The 25012-nt window shown below is 34.8% G+C and overlaps 1 protein-coding gene across 3 annotated transcripts; it reads right to left on the reverse strand.

Moving 5' to 3' along the window:
- Positions 1–10358: 10358 nt before the first annotated feature.
- LOC110920577 (flowering time control protein FPA) lies at positions 10359–22076 on the reverse strand. Of its 3 annotated transcripts, XM_035979194.1 has the most exons (6): positions 21635–22064; positions 19307–19534; positions 17946–18790; positions 16663–17197; positions 16398–16544; positions 10359–10565 (listed from the first exon to the last, which is right to left on the reverse strand). In XM_035979194.1, the coding sequence occupies exons 1-6, from the start codon at positions 21857–21859 to the stop codon at positions 10521–10523; spliced, it is 2025 nt and encodes a 674-aa protein (XP_035835087.1). In that variant the 5' UTR covers positions 21860–22064; the 3' UTR covers positions 10359–10520. The 3 variants fall into 3 exon arrangements, with proteins under 3 accessions (XP_035835087.1, XP_022020430.1, XP_035835086.1); XM_022164738.2 differs by having other exon boundaries at positions 16398–17197; positions 21635–22076; XM_035979193.1 differs by lacking the exon at positions 10359–10565 and having other exon boundaries at positions 15230–16544.
- Positions 22077–25012: the final 2936 nt, after the last annotated feature.

A 25012-nucleotide genomic window follows, 5' to 3' on the forward strand; every position in this document is an offset into this window, starting at 1 on the left:
TTATGACATCCGGGATCATCTTGGCTTCATCTGCAGTTAGAACAAATGCTCTAGCATTTTTAGTATTCTTGTTGTTCACAGCTGGAGCCAATTTCGGACAGTTTGGCTTGATATGACCTTTTTCTCCACAATTGAAGCACAATCCATTTGTTGGTTTCCTTCTGCAGGTTTCTTCCTTATGTCCTGGTGCTTTGCAGAAATTACAGTAAGTGGAACATCTTCGTGAATGCTTCTTTCTGCAGGTTTTGCAGTATGGTGCAGAGGTAGAACCTACATTCCTACGGTTGGAATTCCCAGAACGGAATTCTTGAGTAAGCCTTTGGGATAGGTTTCTCCTCTGATCTTCTTCTCTAGTTCGCACTAGTTCATCAGTCAAGGTATTGGCTAGTTCTACAGCTTCTTCTATGGTTTGGGGTCTAGCTGCCTTGACTACATGCCTAATTTCCCCAATTAATCCCCAGATATAGCGGGAGATTAATACCAGTTCAGGTGATGCAAGGGTTGGTACTATTCTAGCATATTCAAAGAATGTAGTAGTGTACCCCTTACTATCTATTCCGGTCATTTTAAGGTTCAGAAACTTATTGGCTATCTGCTCTTTTTCATTAGAAGGGCAGAATTTCCTTTCTACCATGTTTTTAAACTCATCCCATTCCATGTTGTATATCCTATCACTTCCTCTTGACTGAAGGATAGCGTTCCACCATTCTAGGGCTGAGTTCTTAAACAGATTCGAAGCAAACATTATCTTATCTTCTTCAGCACACTTGCTTATTTTCAGAACAGCCTCAGTCTTCTCTATCCAGCGTAAAGCTGCAATGGGTCCTTCATTGCCCGAGAATTCTATTGGTTTGCAGGACCAGAATTCGTTTTAAGAACAACCATATGGCATGGTTCTTCTTCTTTTGGGAATGGGCACTTGAAGTACGGGTCCATTGTTCACGCTGTGTTCTAGTTCAATTGGTCGCTTACTGCTATGCTTACTTTTATTATTCGCTTCTTGAACCGTCTGAATAATAAATAGCATTGCATCTATAATTCCTTGTGCCACTATATGTTGAACGACACTATTATCCATTTGATTTCCATTGTTATTCAGATTCTCGTTATTCGGATTATCATTATTTGAGTGGTTGTCGTTCTGAATATTATCATTCTGGTTTTCCTGATTCACTTCGTTGTCCATCTGAATTTTAAACATTGACCAAATATTAATATCACCAATAATATTTGAATATAGCCAATCACATGTCACACACTTTTGGTCAAAAGCGTCGATCATTGCGACTTACTCTATTCATATATTATGCATCTATTACACACTAGTACTGAAATAAAAATTACAATACCGACTGAAATTTAAAACTACACTACTAGTAGTAGGCGTCCGTAGTTTTTATTTTTGTTATTTTTAACACATACACACATATATTATTATATTATACTATTATTTCTACCGTTTCCACCATCGATTCAGGGATATGGATTCATCAAAAACTCCAAATTGCGTTCATCGTATTTCCATACGAGACGCTCTCCCACCTGTCGCATTCTCTCACTGCTTTCTAAAATTTCCTCACCGAAAGTCCTAAGTTCTTGTACGTTGCACTCATTGGGGGTGCAGGTTCTAGGACTGGGTTAGGAATCTGGGGTGCGGGTTCCTGATATGGATGTATAGGGGCCTGGTATGGGTAAGGATTTTCTAAAATCTCCCTAATGTATGCATCGTTATCAAAATAGGGATCTAGAGTATCTAACCCTGGATAGGCTCCTAGGTTGGGCATTGGCACATCTTCATGAATCGGGTAGCGTTGCACATAGTCCCTAACATCATCCCACCAGGGGTCGTAATTTGGGTCTACGGGATTTGGTGCAGGTACCCTAGGTATCTCTTCCGGGTTGAAATCATGCATTTCTACTTGATTTCCAAGGTTTTCTATTTCCATGGGTTGATCAGGAATTTGTGGTTGTGGTTGGGGTGCTAGCATTTGCTCCAGGTTTGTGTCAGCTGCAGTGGTTGCTAAAATATGGATATTGGCTATACCCCTATTAAGCATATCCTGGGCATATGCATCGGTTTCTCTTTTGGATGCGGCTAGTGCTCTCTGGTCTTGTAACTTTTTCATACGATTCCTACGCTCGTGTGCTCCCCTACTGAACCATCCCCTCTTTTTCTGAGGAAATGGCTCTTCAGATTGAGCCATAAATACGAATATTCCTTCTTCTGTATCAGCAGAGTACCCTGAGAGGGCAAGCTGAGAAGAGGCACCTTCGCTGCTAGGCGAACCAGACAATTGACGATACGCGTCAGATGGTCCTTGGTCGCTCATACTGTAAACTAACAAATAGTCAGATAACACATAACAAGAAAATACAATTATACATTTATTCCCGTTATTTATTTCCTAACACTTTGAATTTTGATGTCAGCAGAACACCTCTGTGGCTGAATCAGTGGCATAGCTCTGATACCACCTTCTGTCGCAACCCCCGATCCCTAGTCCCCGGGAACGGGCGGCCGCGAGCCAGTTTCTGTGGTATCACGTTATTGTCTAATTTGGCAGCGGAAATTTTCATCAGGACCGTAGTTAGAAAATATTTTATCAGAGTAAAATACCACATTTCCATAATATTAAACACATGGGTAAAACCCAAGTTTTCAGTACACACATTTTCATAGGAATAAATCCTATTTTTATTTCAGAAAAACATCTATTTCTTTTAGGTAACTTTATTACCACTTTTCCAAGCCTTCAGTGCTGTCCAGCTGGCTTCTATTTGGCTTTCACATTTTGTTACTTGAAACGCGTTTTAAAAATATTTTGTCAGTGGGAAATACTGGTGAGTGAATCCCAGTTTAATCAAGTTTAAATAAAAATCACAGTGAACAGTATTGAGGGCACATCCGCAATTACATTTGTTTCCAAGTCATATCAATTACCACCACACGGTACTGTCATTCCGACTTATGGTCATGTTACTCCTTTACCAGGTGGTAACAAATTTTGTATACAAAACCCCAAATTTACCGACTGTAATTGTATTCTTACAAATACTCAATAACTGCTATTCGCATGGAAAAATATTTAAGGTTTTGTAAAAACAGTTAACAAAAAGAGGATTACTCACATTGCTGTTTTAGGGTTTTCAGTAAGGATTTCCTGGGAATAATCTATAAATTACACAAATGCACGTGTATTAGTATAATAACCCATTTTAACATTAGTAATACCCTCCCCGAGACGGCATTCCAACGCCTACGTCGGGCAGAACCACGACAGCCGTTACGGAACCCTAGATCAATCGGGCAGAGTATCTAATACGTCTCCAGGGGTTATAATACTTACATCGTAGCAGAACCTCGCTATTTATGGGGGTATTAAACTCGGGTATAATGCTCACTATTCAGAAATTTGCTTAAGAAAGAAAGAAATGAACGAATTCAACTGAGATCCGATGCGTTCTATTTATAGGTGCTGATCCTGACTCTCTCGTGGCCCGCGTAAGATAAGGCAAAGCCTTACGCGGCCCGCGTCAACCTTGGGTCAACGAGTAGCTTAGCTGGGTCAGCATGTAGGTCCGCCGGGTGTTGGGCCACGTGGCCGCACCGGGCTTTGCCACCATTTTGATCTCACGCGGCCCGCGTAAGTGTAAGCTTAAGCTTACGCGGCCCGCCTAAACTAAAGAAATCAACGAAATCAGGTTCCAGCCTTGAAACCGCCTGTGTAAGGTTGGGGTAGGGTCCTACGACCCGCCTCAGCTTGATTTTTCTTGTTTTTAATTATTTTTAAATGTTATATTGTATTTCGGGCTCGGTTTTCACATACGGGTATATTTAAAGACATATTAAAATATAATAGGGTGTTGGAAAATTATGAGGGTGTCGGTTTTAGGGTTGTTATACAAGCAACGGGTCCAGCCCGAAAACTAAAGGGATAATTAAGGGTTTTAAACAAGTCACAAGTCATTGAAGTTAGGGGACGAATTTAGACAAGTTGTTTAAACTTGTTAAGTTGTCTAATCACATTATGTATTTTCTAACGGTGAATGTTACTTTACTCATACTCTTAAATACACCGTATAATCTCAATCTACCTCATACTAGAAATTGAACCTTTGTAACGCTTCGCATTTTGTACTTTCCGTATTTAGGAAGTGTAATTGTATTTCTATTTTTGGAAACTCGTATTCATATTTCAATTCCAACTTTGTAATCCGAGACTTTGATCATAATGAAATTCCATACTTTATACATACGTGTATTACATGCAATCAGTTGTTAATTACGTGTTTACTTGCAAATTGATACTTGTCATACGTTCAAAACGTCATCCACGCATTCACGATAGTACGATACGCAACTTATACATACTTACGCGTTTCATACTCAAAGTTCAGGGACTAATTTGCAATAAAACTAAACTGGTTGGCTAAATGAAGCGCATCGTCACGCGACGCCCCCTATTAGCTTGGCGTGACGCCAAGGTTGCCAATCCGCAGCGAGTTGTTTCAAGTGCACGGGTTGGTCACCTTTTTCCACCTTTCTTCTTCCCTAATCATCTTATAACTCTATTAAACACTAGACCTAGTCACCCACTATATAAACAAGCCTCCATCACCTCATTTTCACTTTTCCAACTCCTTTATACTCTCAAAACACTCCTAAATCAGCTGAATTGCAAGTTCAAGGCAGAATTCCCTAAGTGCAAAAGTGAGCATCTACCTCACTTTTCTTCAACTTTCTTCACTTCTTCTTCTTCTTGAAAGCTTGGAACACCTCTAGGAGTGTTTCCACAAGTTTACCATGGTGAACTAAGGTGGAACATCGGCATTTTTAGGTCCAACTTTCTGTTTTAGAGAAGAACTTTACTTAAACTTTATTAACTTAGCTTTCTTGTAAGAATCTTGGACATATCTTGCTTCTAACCAAACCCATGGTTATGGGGCTTTAATAGGGTTGATTCCCATGAGTTTAGAGGTCCAAGAACCTCCTAAACTTTCTATTTTGTTAAGGTTCCAAGCAACCTTCAAGTGTGTGAGCATCCGAGCTCACCATTGTTCATATGGTGAGTCTTGTATTTGTCTAAATGTGTGAACCATGGAAGCTTGGGCTTTCCAAACTTGATCCACTAGCTCACTTGCTTGTTTTGTTTATATTCATCCAAGTAGCTTCCAAGAATCAAAGTAACACAACCTATTCGCACTTCTAACATTTGTCATGATGGATATAAAACACCCGGGTTGATCTTAGTTGGCTACTTGACGAACTAGATAGTTGTAGTTTATTTTATTCATGACCAACCGGGTCATCAACTAAGTTGATGACCTTGTGCTTTGGTGAATTCATACAATGAGGTTTAATGGATGCTAATCAATCTACCTCCATGCTTGATTTACATGACAATACATGATAATACATGATGGACTTATACTATATATTATATAATATATATTTAGCCGAATTCATGATGCTAACCGGATTATGGCTAAATGTTATGAACTTAGGCTATATTATCATTGTTCTTTATTCCTCATTTTTTATTCTAATGGGCAAGTTAGGACCCATGAAAACACATAAAATCTTAGTGTCCAAACGAGTAATTAGACAAGATATATTTTCGTGTACATATACTTTTTATACTTAATTCTGAATTCGAACTCTCCACAAACTCCGAATACTCATACACCGTTTCCCCAATGTAGGGTAACTTCGGTGCTCCACTCTCATCAACTCGTCAACTCGCGTTTAAATCGGAAAGCTTAGCAAAACCGTGAGTGTACATGACCCTTTTTACTTTTCGACACTTTTTGGGTGCGATACTTATTCCTTATTAAAAAGCACACACACTTACAAACATGCTTACAAACAAACAATCCAATATACATGCTTGATACGTGATACTAGAACTCATACATGCTAGAATACTTATTTGCTTTATACTTGTCATTAACTTCGTACAAGCCTCCTTTAACATGTATAGCGCTATAGGATTAATACACCGCCGTTATTCTTGAGGTCATGTTAAGTTAAACAAAATGGTCTTATCGTTGCTACGATAAGATTTCGCTAGTGGGAAACTTTGGGTTGACAATTATAAGTTGCATGCTAGTATTGTTATGTTAAAGTCTTAGTTTACGATTATACCATGTGGATTTGTTTAAAACGTTTATACTTATGATAATACTCAAACTTGTATGCCCGTCCATACTTTATGTGTTGGCATATACTTTAATACGTATTGCAGGAAATCGATGATGATTATGATGATGATGATGATGATGATGAACGAAATCGTAGGATGACTAGAAACTCATTTTAATTTAGTACTTGTTGTTGTATTTTGCCTCTTTGCTCAACTTGATGTATTTGTTTCAAAACGATGTATTTTGCCTTAGTAATGAAATGAAATCTTGTTTATTAAATACTTGTCGCAAATAGTCGTTATAAAGTCTTTTGCAATCTCGTTTTCGTCTCACTCTGATGTTTCATCATCGGTTGGGGTGTGACAACCTTGATCTTTCCTCTAAGAGACAAAAGCCTCTACCACCCAGCCAAAACTGGAATAGCATATTATAATTACTTATGGTAATGTCTTGGCTAGCAAGTTAGAGTTTGACATTATAGTAGAGAAAAAACCAAGTTATAGTTTGAGAGATTGTAATTGAGTTTTGAGTTTATTTTCTTGGTTAAAATGTTGGAGAGTTATTTAGAAACGTTTTTTTATTCTTGTTTATCAATTCTTGGACTTGATCCTCTATCGCCCCGGTATCCTTCCTTACACATGAACACTCCACAAACACCCACACTAAGTAGGGGGTTGAATACATATTTAGATGTGTTAAAATAGTTTTAGTTTCCAAAGAGATTTCAAAGAAGTAATGATCTCTATGCACGTATCGTGGACGAGGAGTCTGCATGCTTTCATAGCCGGACAAGGCGGGTCATCGGAATTGGCTGGTCCATGGTGCATTCATGTAGAGGGGGGAGATGGGTTTGATTATCATGGAAGGATAAGAAACAAGTGAAGAAGATGAGGACATGAGTCTATTGCACATGGGAATGTTGGAGTAATTTGTAATATTATTGCAAAATGTAAAATCAAATGTCAAGTCATTGTTAAATCATAAAAATTACACATGTAATGTTTACAAACTTTACATAGACTTTTATAGTATATGTTAGAACTAGTTAAAGGGTTTTCATTTACTGGTAACCCAAGGTTTCAGGTAAAACTGTATAAGTACTATGAAAAGAAGTTATGTAACATAACAAAATAAATAAATAGAGAAAAAAAAAGTTTGAGTAAACTATTCTCAAAAGTCAAAAAGGTTGATTATCATGTGAGCTAGAAACTGAACCAAGATGTATACTATCTTCTAAAATCTTCAATTTCGAAATATTGTAACATCGATGAGGAGAGATATAGACTATCTTCTAAAATCTTCAATTTCAGTAATTAGGATATCAGACAATCACCACAAAGTTTTGTTAAACGATCCTAGAGAGTTAACATTTCGAAATCCATGACTTGTAAAGAACTATTCTTAAACCCATGTGTTACGAGGCGAGGGGGCGTAAAACCGTGCTATCAATGTTGCGGGGTGGTGGTGGTGGTGGTGGTGGTGGTGTGTGTGTGTGTGTGTGTGGGGGGGGGGGGGGGGGGGTAAACCATGATAAGTAGCAACCAAACGACGAAGACCAAAACCAGAAAAAAAACGTAACACAAAATCACGAATTTTTAATACCGAATGACTCATGTGACGTAAAACATAGACGGAGTCGAATGTATACCGACACGTATTAAAATCTGAGGAGGTAAAAAGATCCCGAGGAATCAAATGTGACAACCAAACAACGTACTAATTAACAACCAAACAACGTACTAAGTAGCAACCAAACGACGACCAAACCCCAGAAAAAAACGTAAAACAAAAACTAATATAAAAAGTTAAACTTATTTAACTTTTGTCGCAAAATTATAACAAAACTAAAATTTTTTTACAATAAAAGGTATTTATATATATATATATATATATATATATATATATATAAATTTAAAAACCAAACAAAAATAGGAAACATAAAAGGCAAAACACTATAAAAACAAAAAAAAAAGGTTAATATTCATGATTTGATATGAACATGGAGATAGACAGTTGATTCCATGGTGAGGGTAAATAAACACATGTGAGAGCATGGTAAATAAGATCAATAATTATGTCTAGTTATTGTACTAGTTACAACAACTACGCTAAATGTTATATTTAAAAATAATAATGTGAATCGGTCAACAATGTTGACTAAACAGATACACAAGAGTCATGGATTGTTGTACTCGTAAGTATTTTTTTCGTGTAAGTTTTTTTTTTTTTTTTTCGTTTTTAATAGTAAACCAAAATAGTCACTTTATATAAATTTTAACGTCAAGATAAAAGCCAATGTGGGCTAGCTTAATTGGTTGAGACATTATCTCTTAAAGGAAAGATTCCGGGTTCAAAGTAAGCATAAATGATTAATTTAGATTAATTTATAATTATTGGTCTAATAGAGTAAAAACAAGTGTTGTCATTAAAAAGAAGTTAATGATAAAAACAAAATACAAAACAAACATTAAACAAAGAGCACGATAAGTGTAACTAATGTTTAATTTTGTAGTATGAAAAAGATTTTGTTTTATTAGATTAAGATTTTTTTTTTTTCAAAGAGTAGATCAATTTAGGAGAGTCCAAACACCGTGTACTCAAATGTACAATAACTAGTGTTATGCGTTGCCCGTGTTGTGGGGTGCTAAATCAAATATTTCTTAGTTTGATAATATATACACCTGTATTTCGGTTACTTGTATATGCTACTTATAACACGATTTAAAAAAAATCGAGTCAACCAATTAAACCAATAAATTTTGCAAAAAAAAAAAAAAAAAAAAAAAAAACTAAAACGATAGCAAACATGTAATTTAGAGCTGAGGGCAAAACAATAATTTGTCAGGACAAATGAGCGGATTCTAGCCAGCTGTTTGGCACGAATAAAAACTAAAATGAGTCAACCAAGTAAAATAAAACACTACCATAGTTTTATAGTTTTGTAAAAAAAAAAACATTGACAATATTGCAATTTTGAACCGGGGGGGGGGAGCGTAATTTTGAAATGGAGGCAAAATCATAATTTTTAGCTGAAGGCAAAACCATAATTTTGTTTTGAACTGAGAGCAAATCCTAATTTTGAACTCATGGTAAAATCGTAATTTTGAACTGAGGTCAAATCAAAATTTAACTTTTAATTGGGGATGAAATCGTAATTACGAACTAAAGATACAATCGTAATTTGAGAGGACGAATTCATACAATTTAATAATGCCATGAAAGATTTTAACTTATTCGAAGTTTTAACTTCATTCTTGCGCAAAAGATATAACCATTCAAAAAGTATACACTAAAACAAACCCAATACATAAAGTAATTGTCATTAAAAAAGCGTAATTTTGAAATGGAGGCAAAATCATAATTTTTAGCTGAAGACAAAACCATAATTTTGTTTTGAACTGAGAGCAAATCCTAATTTTGAACTCATGGTAAAATCGTAATTTTGAACTGAGGTCAAATCAAAATTTAACTTTTAATTGGGGACGAAATCGTAATTACAAACTAAAGATAAAATGAGAGGACGAATTCATACAATTTAATAATGCCATGAAAGATTTTAACTTATTCGAAGTTTTAACGTCATTCTTGCGCAAAAGATATAACCATTCAAAAAGTATACACTAAAACAAACCCAATACATAAAGTAATTGTCATTAAAAAAGCGTAATTTTGAAATGGAGGCAAAATCATAATTTTTAGCTGAAGACAAAACCATAATTTTGTTTTGAACTGAGAGCAAATCCTAATTTTGAACTCCTGGTAAAATCGTAATTTTGAACTGAGGTCAAATCAAAATTTAACTTTTAATTGGGGACGAAATCGTAATTACAAACTAAAGATAAAATGAGAGGACGAATTCATACAATTTAATAATGCCATGAAAGATTTTAACTTATTCGAAGTTTTAACGTCATTCTTGCGCAAAAGATATAACCATTCAAAAAGTATACACTAAAACAAACCCAATACATAAAGTAATTGTCATTAAAAAAGCGTAATTTTGAAATGGAGGCAAAATCATAATTTTTAGCTGAAGACAAAACCATAATTTTGTTTTGAACTGAGAGCAAATCCTAATTTTGAACTCATGGTAAAATCGTAATTTTGAACTGGGGTCAAATCAAAATTTAACTTTTAATTGGGGACGGAATCGTAATTACAAACTAAAGATAAAATGAGAGGACGAATTCATACAATTTAATAATGCCATGAAAGATTTTAACTTATTCGAAGTTTTAACGTCATTCTTGCGCAAAAGATATAACCATTCAAAAAGTATACACTAAAACAAACCCAATACATAAAGTAATTGTCATTAAAAAAGTAAAAGTAAAATAAACTACACTAAACTAAAACCTTTGACCATGTTGTCCAAGTCAAATAATAATCCATTTCGAGTTTCTTCCCAAACTTCGTTTGCCCTACATTTTCAAATAAATACATAAACCTTGTTAGTCATTTAACTAACATAAATTATTATAATACCTATACCTATAAATTAGAATTAACAATAAGACAACACTTTTGAGTCGTTATCAACTGAAATACAAGTCAAGCGGACAAATCTTTGTATGTTTTAAATATATTAACAACAAAAAGAGATCGACACAAAACACCCAACTCGTAAACTGGATTTCTACTTTAGAAGATGCACGGTGGCACACGTAAATGGGGTTCGAGGATGATAATTATGAGCCGGTAAATATATTGCTAATTTTGGTTGTATAGCTCACATGAAGAAACCTAAGGGGTGAATACGTCGGCTAATTTAAAAGGTATATATCTACCAAAGAGTTCGTAGTATAGCAACATAAGGTATATTAGAAAGGTTTTGATTTAAAAGTAGAATTTGAGAGGATGTGAATTAACCGTTTCAAAAGCGGCTTAGAAAATATATATATATATATACTGTAATATTTTAATAACATGTCAGAAGTTAAAACTAAAATATTTTAAACGGTTGATACATTTAAAACTTACACATATATACAACCTGTGTATTTGCTATAATATCATAATTTTAGTAACCATTTTTCATTGTTTTTTGCTTGTTACATAACGAATAATACTTCTTTCTTGACATGAAATGGGTTTTTTTAACTGCATTTAAATGGTTACAAACATCTAAATAATAAATCTATTTAAAAAAAAAAAAGCTGTTTTTGAAAAATACACAAGTGGGATTCCCTACATGATGCAGTGGATATTCGGTTTTGGTCGGTATCGCTCAATTTGTTACGACACTCACATGGTTAAAATACTTGGTCTAGTTTGCCATACCATAATTAAATACAACTCGCTTTTTAATAGAAGTTTATTGGAATACACCTAGGTATTCTGTTTTTTATCATAGGTTAACAGATGCAAGTCATAAATAAAAAACCAAATCAAATAAAAAGCTAAAATTATTAAAGACGTATATTAGTTTAAGTTTATTTAAGGTTTAAAGTTAAGAGATGATTGAACCTAAAAAAAACAAAAAAGAATTGATTATATGATTTGTTCATTCTTCATAGTATATGTATACTAACTAGGTGGATGCCTCGCCCGCGTTGCGGGGCGCTAAGACGAATATTTCTTAGTTTAATAACATGTACGCATGTATTTTAGTTACTTGTGCATACTACTCATAGCACGATCTCAAAAAAAATGATATCGTCTCAACCAATTAAACCAAAACACTGTCATAGTTTTGCTAAAAATAAGATGGCAAGCCTGAGCTGGGGGCAAAATAGTAAATTGTCATAAACAATGAGCGAGTGTTAGACACCTGCTTGACAAAAAAGTTAGATTGAGTAAAGCAAGTAAAATAAAAACTACTATAGTTTTGAAAAAAAATTAAAACGATGGCAAGACTCCAGATTTTAACCGAGGGCAAAATCATAAGTTTTTAAAAGAGGACAAACTCATAATTTTAAACTGAGGGCAAATTCGTAATTTTTAGTTGTGGGCAAAACCAAAATTTTGTTTTGAACGGTGAAAAAACGTAGTTTTGAACTAAGGGCAAAATCGTAATTTTTAGCTGGGGATAAAAGCATAAATTTATTTTAAACTAAGGGCAAAATCGTAATTTTGAACTGAGGGCGAAATCGTAAATTTTGAAAGGGGCAATTATAATTATATTATATTATACTAACATTAATTATTAAATTAAAACTAAAAATGAAAAAAAAAATAGGGCAGCCGTCTATTTAACCCAATCGATGAAAAGTCCTATTGGCCCTCATGAAATTTGTATACGTTGAATAATATGTGATTTGGGAAGGATCCACTAAAAATTTTGCTTAAGTAGCCTAAGAAGGATTGTGATGATGACATGCGGCACTCCTAATAAGTAGGAATGAAGGGCATTTTGGTCCTTATAAATAGGAGTGAAAATGACATGTGGCACCCCTTTTGTTTTTAAAAAATACAACGAAAAAAATTAGTACAAAAAAATATAGTACAAAAAAATATAGTACAAAAAATGTAGTACAAAAAAATATAGCACAAAAAAATCTAGTACAAAAAAATATAGCACGAAAAAATTCAGCAAAAAAAAATCCAGCACAAAAAATTGAGAAAAAAAAATAAGCACAAAAAATTTAGCACAAAAATATAGTACAAAAATCCAGCACAAAAAAATATTATACAACATAGAAATACAACACATTTTAGTGGGTTTTTTTAGTCTTCATATTTTATATAGCAATATGGTACTCAAATTAAAGATAAAAAAACGCTCGATTTTACGGTGAAATTTTTATAAAAAATAATGTCGTATAAAAAAGTTATGAACGTTTAAAAAATGGGAGTGGAATATGCATGTGCCTTGCATGTGGAGAGAAAAAGTCTATAAATAGAATTTTCCCAAAATACCTTACACTCCTCCTTTCTCCTACACTTTCATCTTAACCATTGATTTGAAAAATGAATGGTTAAGATTCCTTCTCATCCTACTTTGGCAAAATAAACTTTTTATTTGATCTTACCCATCATGTCAAAACGCATTAATTACTCACAGTTTTAGAGGATCGAAAGAAAGGTTTATTAGTAAATTAACCGTTAACATGCTGCACAAATTGATCATCATGTCCCTCTGCGGAACAAAGTTAATTTTCTATCGAAAAGGTAAAGTTTGAGTACATCCCACCTCCTCAAACCTTACCAATAACTTTGCTATGGGTGGAATTTATTAAGTATTTCTAACACGTACCTCTTAACACAACACAAAACATGTTTCGTGTTTGGACTTAATAAGTTTCGTGTCTTAAATAGGTGAACACGTTTAGGAAACTATTAACCTGTTAGGCTAAGAGGTATTGAGGCATGAGATTGGTCATGGATTGACACCTACTATGGTGGATGGCGTGCTACACCGCCCCCCTTAGGGAACCACCATGGTTTGCATGAATTAAATCCTGGCAACCATGCACCTCCTTTTCCTTAATTAGTTTAATGTATTTTACACAGAATAATTTTTAAAAAATGGGGATGATAGTTTGGGGCATAATCACACCATATATGGTGGTGGATTTGAGTGGTGGATGAGAGTGGGGTAACATGGCGCTGACGTAGAACGTCATGATGGTCATGAAAGCTGATGTGGAGGGTCAGGTGATCATGAGAGTCATGATCACAATAGCCTTAGCGACCTATTTATAGTTGTGATGGATGTTATAATTTGACTTTTATGAACTTTTGATTTAAATTTACTATAGATCAATATGTTAATTATGTATTAGTTAAGACTTTTACGAACTTTTGGTAATTTTTGTTTCACTAAACAGATTTCTAAACATGTGATATCTATCGTGTCTCTAAACAAGTTTGTTAACAGGTCATTTCATGTTAACCTGTTTCTAAACCAGTCATGTTCGCATTTGGAAAAAATGACATGGTAAGTTATCGTTACGTCTTTGTGGCTATCGTCTCAAGTCATCGTGTTTTATCATGTTGCGTCTTATCGTGTCATGTCTGGCCTGTTACGATAGCCTTAAATACGGTTGTTGTATTTCTATCGAGGATTTACGACTCGTGGACTCATTGCAGGTATATGACATGACAACATACATGTTTTATGTTCGTTTTTAATTTTAATGTAGCAAATTCATACCACTAAATTGAATCTGGTTCATTTGAGTTGCATAGTAACAGACCACAATATAAATTTTACATGTTCCGTAAAAGGCATCACAAAATGCACGTGTTATGATATAATAATTTAATAAACCTTTAACGGGTCAAACAAGTAACCTTTTAGATTCTTACAAGTTGCAACCCCCCATGACTTTTACTCAAAATGCTAAATCTTTGTCCTAAATAATAAAATATTACATAATCATTTGATAATGGATTATATAAAAAATAATAAAATAAAATTTAGCAATCGATTATTTACAAAAATTATCAAAAACGTGTCAACCCAGCTATCCAGCTTATGCGATGACCGATATTTGAAACATATGTTATCTTGATGGGATATCAGTAACTTTAATATCATGCAGAAATTATATATATAGTAATTTAACACTAACAATTCAGTATTATATCGGTGATGCATCGGTTATATCGGTCAATCTTGTCGATAATATCGGTGGTGATACATCGGTTATAATCGGTCAATATTGCCGATAAGATCGGTACCAATATTCTGACCGATATTTGACGCTGATATTTTACATGGGAACCGATAACCGATATATCACAGATATTAACTGCATAGCAACTCAGTTTATTTTATCACCCGTAATAAGATGAGTGTTTTGAACGGAAGTAAGGCACAAACATTGCTTGGACATGACGATTTATTTTGTAATAAATTTACAAACAATTAATTGCTTAGTTAAACTAATCCAGTATTAAAAAAGCTAATCACCCAATTTGTATGGTTCCCCGATCTTAGTTTACGATTTTGACTTTTTCGTATTTATATACATACATGTACCATTGATTATTAGAAAATTTGCAGATTCTTCATGTTTAAAAAATAGGTCAAGCGCTAAACGAGAATGTAGTTAAAAGGTAATCGAGGTTATGTTAAGGTTCAAATTTTTGGTCGGAACACGTAAAAAGGTTCAACTTGTTTTTAAAGTAGATACTAGAATTTATAGGAATGAAAAAGAGGTCAAGATTAAGACGCAAATGTCTAGATATTACAAACTTGTATGTACTGCTATACTATATCTGACTTATAAATACATGTCGAGTAAAACAAACAAAGAAAGTGTGTGTATATAACATGTATTAGGGAAATACAATAAAGGAGATATGATTATAAATGAAATCATAATACCAAACACGTAGAGAACAATCAAATCAGGAGCAGAATCATGCACTTCAGACAACAAATCTATCAAGTCTGACATGTCTTTGACTATGTCCAAACTTGTTAAAAGACCGACAAAGTTTAAAGGGTTTATACCATAGAAAACCAATATATATATATATTTTTTTCATTTTGCACGAAAAAGCCTTGAAACAAACTTTTGGTACCTTAAAGTCTCTGAAGATGTTTGAAACATAAGTATAAAAAAACGGAAAAATTACAAGTTTTGTCCTTTATCTTAATACCACTTATCAGGCGGTGTCTTTTTTAATGAATTTTGACAAGTTTTGCCCTTTAAAAGGAATTTTGTTGCACGTTTTGTCCTTTAGGCTTAACCCAGTTAGATTTTCTTGTTAAATCTTGTCACCCAAGGGTATTTTAGTCATTTTACCCATTTAATTCAAGAGTCAACCCTAAAATATTTTGTTTTATTCTTTTAAATAATATTAAATAAATGGGTAAAAAGACTAAAAGACCCTTGGGTGACAAGATTTAACAAGAAAATCTAACTGAGTTAAGACTAAAGGACAAAACGTGCAACAAAATTCCTTGTAAAGGACAAAACTTGTCAAAATTCGTTAAAAAGGACACCAAAAGTTTGTGCAAAACGAGTAAGCATGTTAGATTTTTATGGTATTAACCCTTGTTTAGAAACTGGCATGTTTTGACCTTTTAAAACTCCCAATACCCTAATTAATATGATCGAACCATGGTATCTAACTGCTAGCTGTTGCTTAAAGTGGTTACCAGTAACTAACCTATGACGTATCTTACCCGTTTTCTAAATTTGAAAAACCAACTACTTCAGCAGAACACTAAAAACACAAAACACAGAACATGACAGAGCAGAAATGAACTCTAGATGGACACATATCTAAACTATTACCTAAAGAATCATATATACGTATGTGTGTGTATAGATAATTAGGGTCAGCAACGGTAATACCTTGACGAAAGAAGCCACCTTACTGTTTTCCGTCTGTTTCTGTTCCTGACCGCTTCTGCTGTATCTGGAGGAGGAGGTTAGCTGCAAACTGTAGTGTTGATTGGTACCGTTGATTCTTATCAGCATCAAACTCCAGCTTTTGCTGACCTGGCACCAAACTTTGTGTTTCATAAGCATTAGTATTGTATACCTGGCTTGATGATGTAACAACATTACCCACACTGTGCAAATCACGTGGGTAATCAGCTTGGTATTGCTGAGTAGCCTGCATAGGGCCGTTGACTTTATTTGACTGCATGAAATCACCAGTCAGATTGGAAGTTTCGTGTTCATACATCTTTCCTCGAAGTTGTCTTTCATTTAACACTGGTTCCGGCACTGTATTACCCGATAGTTGTTGACCATTAGAGTTGACCTTAGCTAAAGAAGCCAGAGATGCAACAAGTTCAGGTGTTAAAGAAAGTCCAACTGAAGTAGTTGATGTAGCGGTAACCGGTGGTACACGATCCGCATGTTGTGGGAACTTCAGAACAATCCCGTAAAGACGGGCAGGACCAGAAACTTTCAAAACCGTTTCTAAAAAGTCAGATGGTGGGACCAAGAATAAAGTGGTCCCATCACCAAATTTAACAACACCTGCTCGGTTCCGATCACCCATGTACTGTAGAAACTCGGTATACGAAGCAAAATCCTCTTCACTATCGGGTAAAAAGTAAACGATATCGAATCCTATAGCATCTGCATAATGTTTTGCCAGCATGTCCAGTCCTGTTCTAGCTGAACAATTTACAATTTCAGGCCTGCATGTTGTCACATTCATAATCTTAAATGTTAAGACGTTGAGATATTAATAATGTAAATAAAAAAAGATATAAAAAATTTTTCTAACACTTAAGGGTGACAAATTCAAAATCAGCTACAGTGGTTTCTTTTCAATTTTTTCGTTTTTGTGTACCTCAACCCCTCAACTTTCAGCATTGACACGTACACCCCCTCAGTTTTCTAAAAACTATGTAAATTGTCATTTTGACCTCTCCCCTCGAGTTTTACGTGCTTATTTTTATGTGCGCGGGTCAGATATAATACGTTTTCATGCTTATTTTTAGGTATGTTCTCGGTTGGTCTACGTTTTGACATAAATGAGTCGGGTCAAATATAATACGTTATCATTAGGCGGTATAAATTCAAGTTACTTTATGTCTCCAGCCACCGCAACGCACGATACAATTCTTTCACACAAAAACACTGTTTTCTTACATGCTTATTTTAAGTACGTTTTGGTAAAAATCCAAGTTGGTTCACGTTTCGACGTATATTTTTATCGGTAATGAGTCAGGTCAAATAACCTACGTTATCGTGCTTATTTTTATGTGCATTTTCAGTTAGTATACACGTTTGTCGTAAATTTGTTCAGAAACATGTCAGGTCAAATATTTTACGATACAAATTTGAGTTACTTAAAGTTTCGACGTCCCGGCAACGCGCAACGTGTCAGAATGCTAGTTTGTAAAAAGACTGGTCCATCAATGAGAGAAACAAATTACTTACATCTCATATCCAATCCAATCTCCGATAGGAACACAACGTGCACGACAAACAGGCGTTCCACCCTTTGCAAGGATTCCTCGCCACATATAGTTCACATCAGCACGATCAACGTTCGAACTCCTCGTGAATCTAGTGTTTGGGGAAACACTTCTGAATACTTGATCGTTTAACAGAGCATGATTATTCGTTTCTTTTATGGGCGTATAATCATCGGTTCTCAACCTCTTGGGCGCCCTTTGAATTTGGTTTGCATCAAAATCATCCCATGTCCCATGAGTTGACTTGGTCAACGGATTCATACCTACTGAAGGAGATGAAAGCATCTGATTCGAAGGAGACGACCTCCAATTTAGATCCCCGGTTGCAGTGACAAAACTAGGGTCGGGCCCACCGACAGTTGAATCCAGAAAAGCAAAAGGTCGCGTAGAGCTAACGGGTCCTACAACACCATGAGGAATCACACGCCCACATTGAGCAATCACATCCAAATGTGGTGCATGAAATGGCATTCCATTAGCTAATGCAACGGGCCTTGGGCCTATGGATCCGGTAAAATATGGGCTTGGTGTAGGTTCGTTTCTCGAGAACGTAATTGATATTCTAGGATCATTGAAAAGTTTTCCCTGCAGCCCGTTCTTCGCACGTAGAGCCTCTTCCATGCTTCTAAACTCGACAAATGAGCAGAATCTTGAAGGAAAACTTTTAATTGTTTCGATCTCACCGAACAATATTAAGGCATTGTGCAACATTTGTTCGTTGACGTGAACGGTGGGAGGATAAGATATGCACAAAACATTACTTGGAAGTTCTTCATTCCGTTTCGGACCTTCTGATGGCAGAATATGCTGTTAAATAAACATGAAGGGTGATAAGATTATAAAAATATTGATCGTTTGTCTTTTATTGGCTACAAAATTAAAAAATTAAAGTACACGGATGGTCCTTATGGTTTACCAAAACTTTGGATTTGGTCCCTAACTTTCCAAAAGTCCACGGATGGTCCCTATGGTTTGCACTTTGTAACGCATTTAGTCCCCAGCCAGGCAGCCAGCACATCTAAAGGTTTCAGCAGGTCCAAGTTAGAGGCTAAATGCGCTACAAAGTGCAAACCATCATTCGGCAGGATCAAAAGTACATGGACGGTCCCTGTGGTTTGCACTTTGTAACGCATTTAGTCCCTAACTTGGACATGCTAAAACCTTTAGATTTGTTGGTTGGGGACTAATACGTTACAAAGTGCAAACCACGGGGATCATTTGTGTACTTTTGAAAAGCTAGGGACCAAATCCAAAATTTTGGCAAACCACATGGACCATCCTTGTACTTTACTCTCATTAATAAAAAGGAAATAAATAACTTACTCTTGCAGATTGAGATCTGGAATAATCCACACGAATCGCAGATCCACGCATAGCTTTAAAAGCCTTAATTGCATCATCTAGTTTGAAATAATCAATGATAGCAGAATTTTTGCGCGGTTGAAATTTAAATTCCTCAATTTTGCCAAATTTAGAAAATTTTTCTTCTAAATCTTCTTTTGAAATCGAAGTACCGATACAGCTAACCCACAGACACTTGCAGGGTTTAGCCTACCACACAATTAAGAAGAATTTTAGATAGATACTAGAAGTTCGTTAAGCAAATAAAACAATAAAAGAAATAAAATCTCATTAATTGCTCTGCACAGATCTATCAGCACCTAATGTGTTGCTAAATGAAATACGCAATGGAGCATTTAACAATAAACATAGGACAAAACAAGAAACGGTTTCCAACATTTTCGGAAACGTACACACTAAGAGAAATTAGAGCGTTCCAGATAAAGGCGACAAGTGTGCAAATCTAAATGTGTATGTTAAACCCTAACAATCTCATAATAGATAGAAATATAATTGTTTCTCACGATACTTCTTATTATGTGCATTGCAAAAGAGCATAAATCTTAATATTCTACCATGTAAATTTTGCTTGGTCTTATTATGTGCATTGTGATTCAGTAACTGTCATAGTTATCGATAGCAAATAGTGACAAGGTACCTATATGCTACGTAGCGATAGCGATGAAATAGCGCCCGCCCTTCCGTGTTTAGAGATAAGGTAGTTAAAAATTTAAGAAATAAAAAATAGCTATCTATAAATTTTTTAAACATATATAATGTCAATTTTATACCTTTTTATGTATAAATTTAGAAGTTTAAGGACCAAATGTAAGCTAGTGAAAATAGGGGGGTTAAATGTTAAAAATACACAAACTAATTTATGCAATTTTTTACAAGTTTTAGGGACTAAATGTAAACTAACGAAAGATAGATGGGCTAAATCTTAAAATCCATAAAGTTTTTTAACCCTAAAAAGACTAAAACGCAAGAAAACGCAGCCCGCTCTTCTTTCTCCTATTTTCCAGCAAGTTTCCGGCAGAAATTGCAGGTTTCCAGCCGGAATCCGCTACAATCACGCTATTCAGTCGCTACATACAGATTGCGAGACCTTGGCCCTTTGCTACGAAGCGCGCGATAGCGAACGCTATCTGCGCTATCAATAACTATGGTAACTGTCACTCTCAAATTTAATGGTCCCATTAAAAGAGAAAATAAAACCATACAAAATAGTTTATTGAATGACGACATATAACTAAACTGGTGCCAACAAAAACATCAAAAGTTAATTCTTATCTAGTAACTGGATGCTTCATTGATTCACTCGACGCGTCTGAAAGATCAACTGTTATGAGTCATCTAATTATGTTTGTATAAGTTCTATTTGGATCGTGTTTTAGGTTTATGTGTCCATGCTCCACATGACTTGTACAGAAACGTTTATATTGGTAGTACATCATTTACCAACCTTGAAATAGAAAATTCTAGATCACTCATAGCACAATGGCTTGCATGTTGTGCATTAAAAATCGTATCTTACACCAGTTCAGCATGTGAAAAAGGATTACCAATTACCGATCATTGTCAGTTAAGCAAGAGGGGCATCCTAGACTAACTTAAGCAATTAATATGACAAAAGAATGTTGTATATGTGGTCTTCAGTTCTGCTTAGTGGTCCAACTTGAAATAGGAACCATTCCCCATTGTTAAATGGTAAAAGCCCTTTATAGTACAAGAATTACATTGCTAAAAGAACTAAAAAAAGAAGAAACCTAGATTAGCTCTTCTCCAAATACACTCAAGACCTAATGAGGTACAAAAAAACACTGGTTTCCACACGTTGAAAAACCGACAACAAATTCGTTCCTCAAGAAGTCCACCCATCCAAAATTTTGTAAATACCACTTGCATCAATTTAATCAGGTCATTAACGATAAAGCTTAGTTCGAAAGTTGCATCACTTTACGTTTACTTTCATCGTTCGATTTTGCTAGAGATATGCATTTTGAGTTTTTTCATAAAGATTAATTGCAAGTTTTCAATGCACTTTCTGTCGCTTTTTTTTCATCTCATTTTTAAAATATAGAAATCAACCATTAAATCTTTGCAACGAAAACCCTAGGCGAAATCTCTCATAATTAGATGAAAATTACCATATAAAATAACTCAATTTCACAGTTTTTTTTTTTTTGGTTCAGAAAAACAATAATGTTTACGAATTAACCATATACTAGAAGCAATGATACAAATCACCATATCCAAACGAACAATCATAAATTCATAACAACGTAAACCTAACAAAATAACACCAACCGGTTTAGCAAAATCAATCTTCAACGGATAACCACGCAAAACGACGCCGTTCAAACTCTCCTTCACCCTCCTAGCATCCTCCACATTCTTCAAGTACACGAACGCATAATTTCGCAACAAAGAACACGTTTCGACGCTCACACCGCCAAATTTCTCAAACATATTCTTCAAATCTGAATCCGTAACACCGGCGGCCAGATTACCGACCCATAGATTGGTCGACATCGTGGTCGATTAACGATCCGTTAGTGTTTGTTGTTAATTGTGAGTTTTGTTTGTGTGGAATATGTGATTGATTGCTTTGATTTGACGCTATGATGAGTTGTTGAAGATGAATGATATGATTGTTGTGAGAATTGGGTTGAGAATTTTGTTACAGAAGTTTGATTTTGGAATTAGGGTTTGGGGTTGAAGATGACGAAAGGGGAAAAATGATGATGGTTTTGTTTTTATATATACAAGGAGTTCTTTATATATGTGTGGGCGGTGTGGCATTCGGTGGTAAAAGTGAAAATGCATTAATTTTAATGTTATTTTACTAATTTCGTGAAAATAACGTTAAAAGAGTGGATGGTTAATCATGCATCATGTGGTGGCGTTGATAGCCGAAAGACAAGGGAGTAAATGCACTAATCGGCCTTTGTTTTTTAATTGCTGAGTGTTATGTGTCTTATGTCCAAGTCTTGATGCAAAACTACTATCTAGCCGCGGGTCTCACTGGAAGCAGCCTCTCTATTCCTGACGGGTAGAGGTAAGGCTGTCTACATCTTACCCTCCTCAGACCCTACTTTAACATTGTTATTGATAAGATTTACTTAGTATGATGATGGAGTTGTGGAGTTTAAAAACTCTTACTATACTTAATTAACTAATAATCTTGGCATATTTGATTTGAATTTGAATTAATTTGCCAAAGCAAATGAATAGTGTTTGTATTACTGTTTGCCTGAGATTGGGTTATCGGGTGGTCACATCACGCGTTATATTGTTATTATTGTTGTTGTTAGTTGTTGTTGAATAGTAGTTTTAACAAACTATTTGCCACTTCATCTTGCAAGAGACACCAATAACAAACTATTGAGCTTACAGTAATATATTGATTATATCGTATTATACATGGGTCAAAATCATAAAACCTTAATAATGTTTATCAAAGTCAAAACCTAAACATAAACATATCATTAGAGATACTCACATGTGAGAATAGTTATCTTTGCAAATGATGATGAAGCCATGATTCTCGTCATGATGCCTTTTAGTGATAGGGATTTTAGAAAGAATACTTTATTTGGTGTTCTTGAAGAGTTTTTATATTATTTTACCACTAATGATCATCTTTTTTTATTGGTTACATAAACTCTTTGTATTCTCCATATTAAAAGCATCTAAAGAGAAATGATAATTTCCCCTTACCTAATCAATATTCACAATTACTTCCCTTAAGTAATTGTTAGGGACCAGTTATGTCATTTTGGTAAAGTTAACTTAAATGATCCGTAGGCCACATTACGGGTTATTTCTAACATAATACCCTTTAAACTAAGTTAGGTGATGATGGGATATCGTATCGTATCATAAGTCACATGAAAGACGATACTTTGAAAGGAACCTTTCTGACCCATTTAAAATTCTGCAACGGAGAGGGAGTCGTATCTTGCGCCTGCATAACCTTTCTCAGTGAGCTCACCGAAAACACATCTGAAAGTCTTGGGTAACCAGCCCCTATCATTTTCTTCATCCATGTATTTGTAATTCAGCACCAAACACCCTAAATCCTTCACCTCTTCTGATAGTCGATAGATTTCTTTTTCTCTAATTCCATGTTTCCAATCTTGCCTCGTTTGCACATTTCATAATTTTGTGGGACACCAAACATGAGTAGAGAGTTGTCAAACCATTTATCTAGCCAAAACTTTGTCTTGTTTTCGAATCCAACCTTTCGTTTAAATCGATTCTTTATACTAACCCCTTCTGTTTCCAATTCGTTCACCTTGAGCACAACTTTTAATCACGTCATGAAAAGTTTAGGTAACCGCATGCAATATATTGTTTTAAGTTTACGTATAATCGTTTGACAAAATAATACTGTTCAAGTTTACAAATAATCATTTAACAACAATAATTTCTTTATAACTTAACCGATACATATTTTATGTAGACCGTTAAGAAAAGCCTACACATATAAGATACATTTTACATAAGCAGTGCGGACCCATAGATTATTTTCTATGGGTGCGAACTATGAGTTTAATCAAACTTTCAAGGAATGCGATCGAGATTTTTCATCTAAAGTACACTAGCTTTTTAAGGGGGGCGCCCGCCCACCCAAACTACCACTTGGGTCCGCCCTTGTACTTAAGGTGAGTGATGTGTGGTTTCGAGTAGCGAACACACAAAAATACCTTGTTATGTAAACGTTAATCACATAGTCACTGGCGGAGGTTATTGGTGGCCCAGGGGTGTCCCGGCCCCTACTGATTTTTTTGCTCGTAGTGTTAATATTACTGAAATTTTTGTATTTTTAAGAGCCTGGCCCATTTATTTGGATTTTGAGAGTCCAATCTCCCCTGATTTTTCGTTCAAGCTCTGCTACTACAAATAGTCATGTAACCTTTAAACTTAGAAACATTGTAAAAAAATTGGGTTAAAGGAGGTGGTACACGTTCATGAAATTAGTTTATACAAAGGAGGTGGTACACGCTCATGAAAGTTTATATATTTGTTGTTAGATTTTCCTTTAATTTAAAATAGGTTAGAACCCCGTGTATTACACGAGTTAAATAAACGTAATTTTATATATTAAATAATAAAATAATATATCTTTAAAACCTCATATTTACACGGGTTGAATAAATGTAATTTTATACTAAATAATACAAGCTATATTTTTAAGAATCCCGTGTATTGTACGGGTATTTAAAATAATGTTAAATTAACAATTTAATTTTGAGTATAATATTTTATTAGAAAAATAGAAGGATTCTATTTGACATCCAAAGTAGGATAAGATTAAATATTATTTTATTATTTATTTAATTTATATAAGATTGGTAGAAAAGAGAGATGAGAAAATAAAAAAGTAGATGTCTTCAATTGATGACACGTGTCACACATTGATTTATTTTATTATATAGATACTAGCGGTAAGACCCGTGTGCAAACACGGGTCGTTTCTTAGAAAACCATGCATAACACATACTGATAGAACATATAGATATGTGTATAGATATTGTACCAAAACGTATTATTTATTATAGCTAAAAGACAACTATAGACATGCAACATCAGTTAATATATAAGATACGACTTACGTGCTTGTATGTAGAAGAGCATGCCCGCGTGGCGACTTACGTGCTCGTATGTAAAAGAGCATGCGCG

Source organism: Helianthus annuus, chromosome 11, assembly GCF_002127325.2.
Source record: "Helianthus annuus cultivar XRQ/B chromosome 11, HanXRQr2.0-SUNRISE, whole genome shotgun sequence".
NCBI classification, from domain to species: Eukaryota; Viridiplantae; Streptophyta; class Magnoliopsida; order Asterales; family Asteraceae; genus Helianthus; species Helianthus annuus.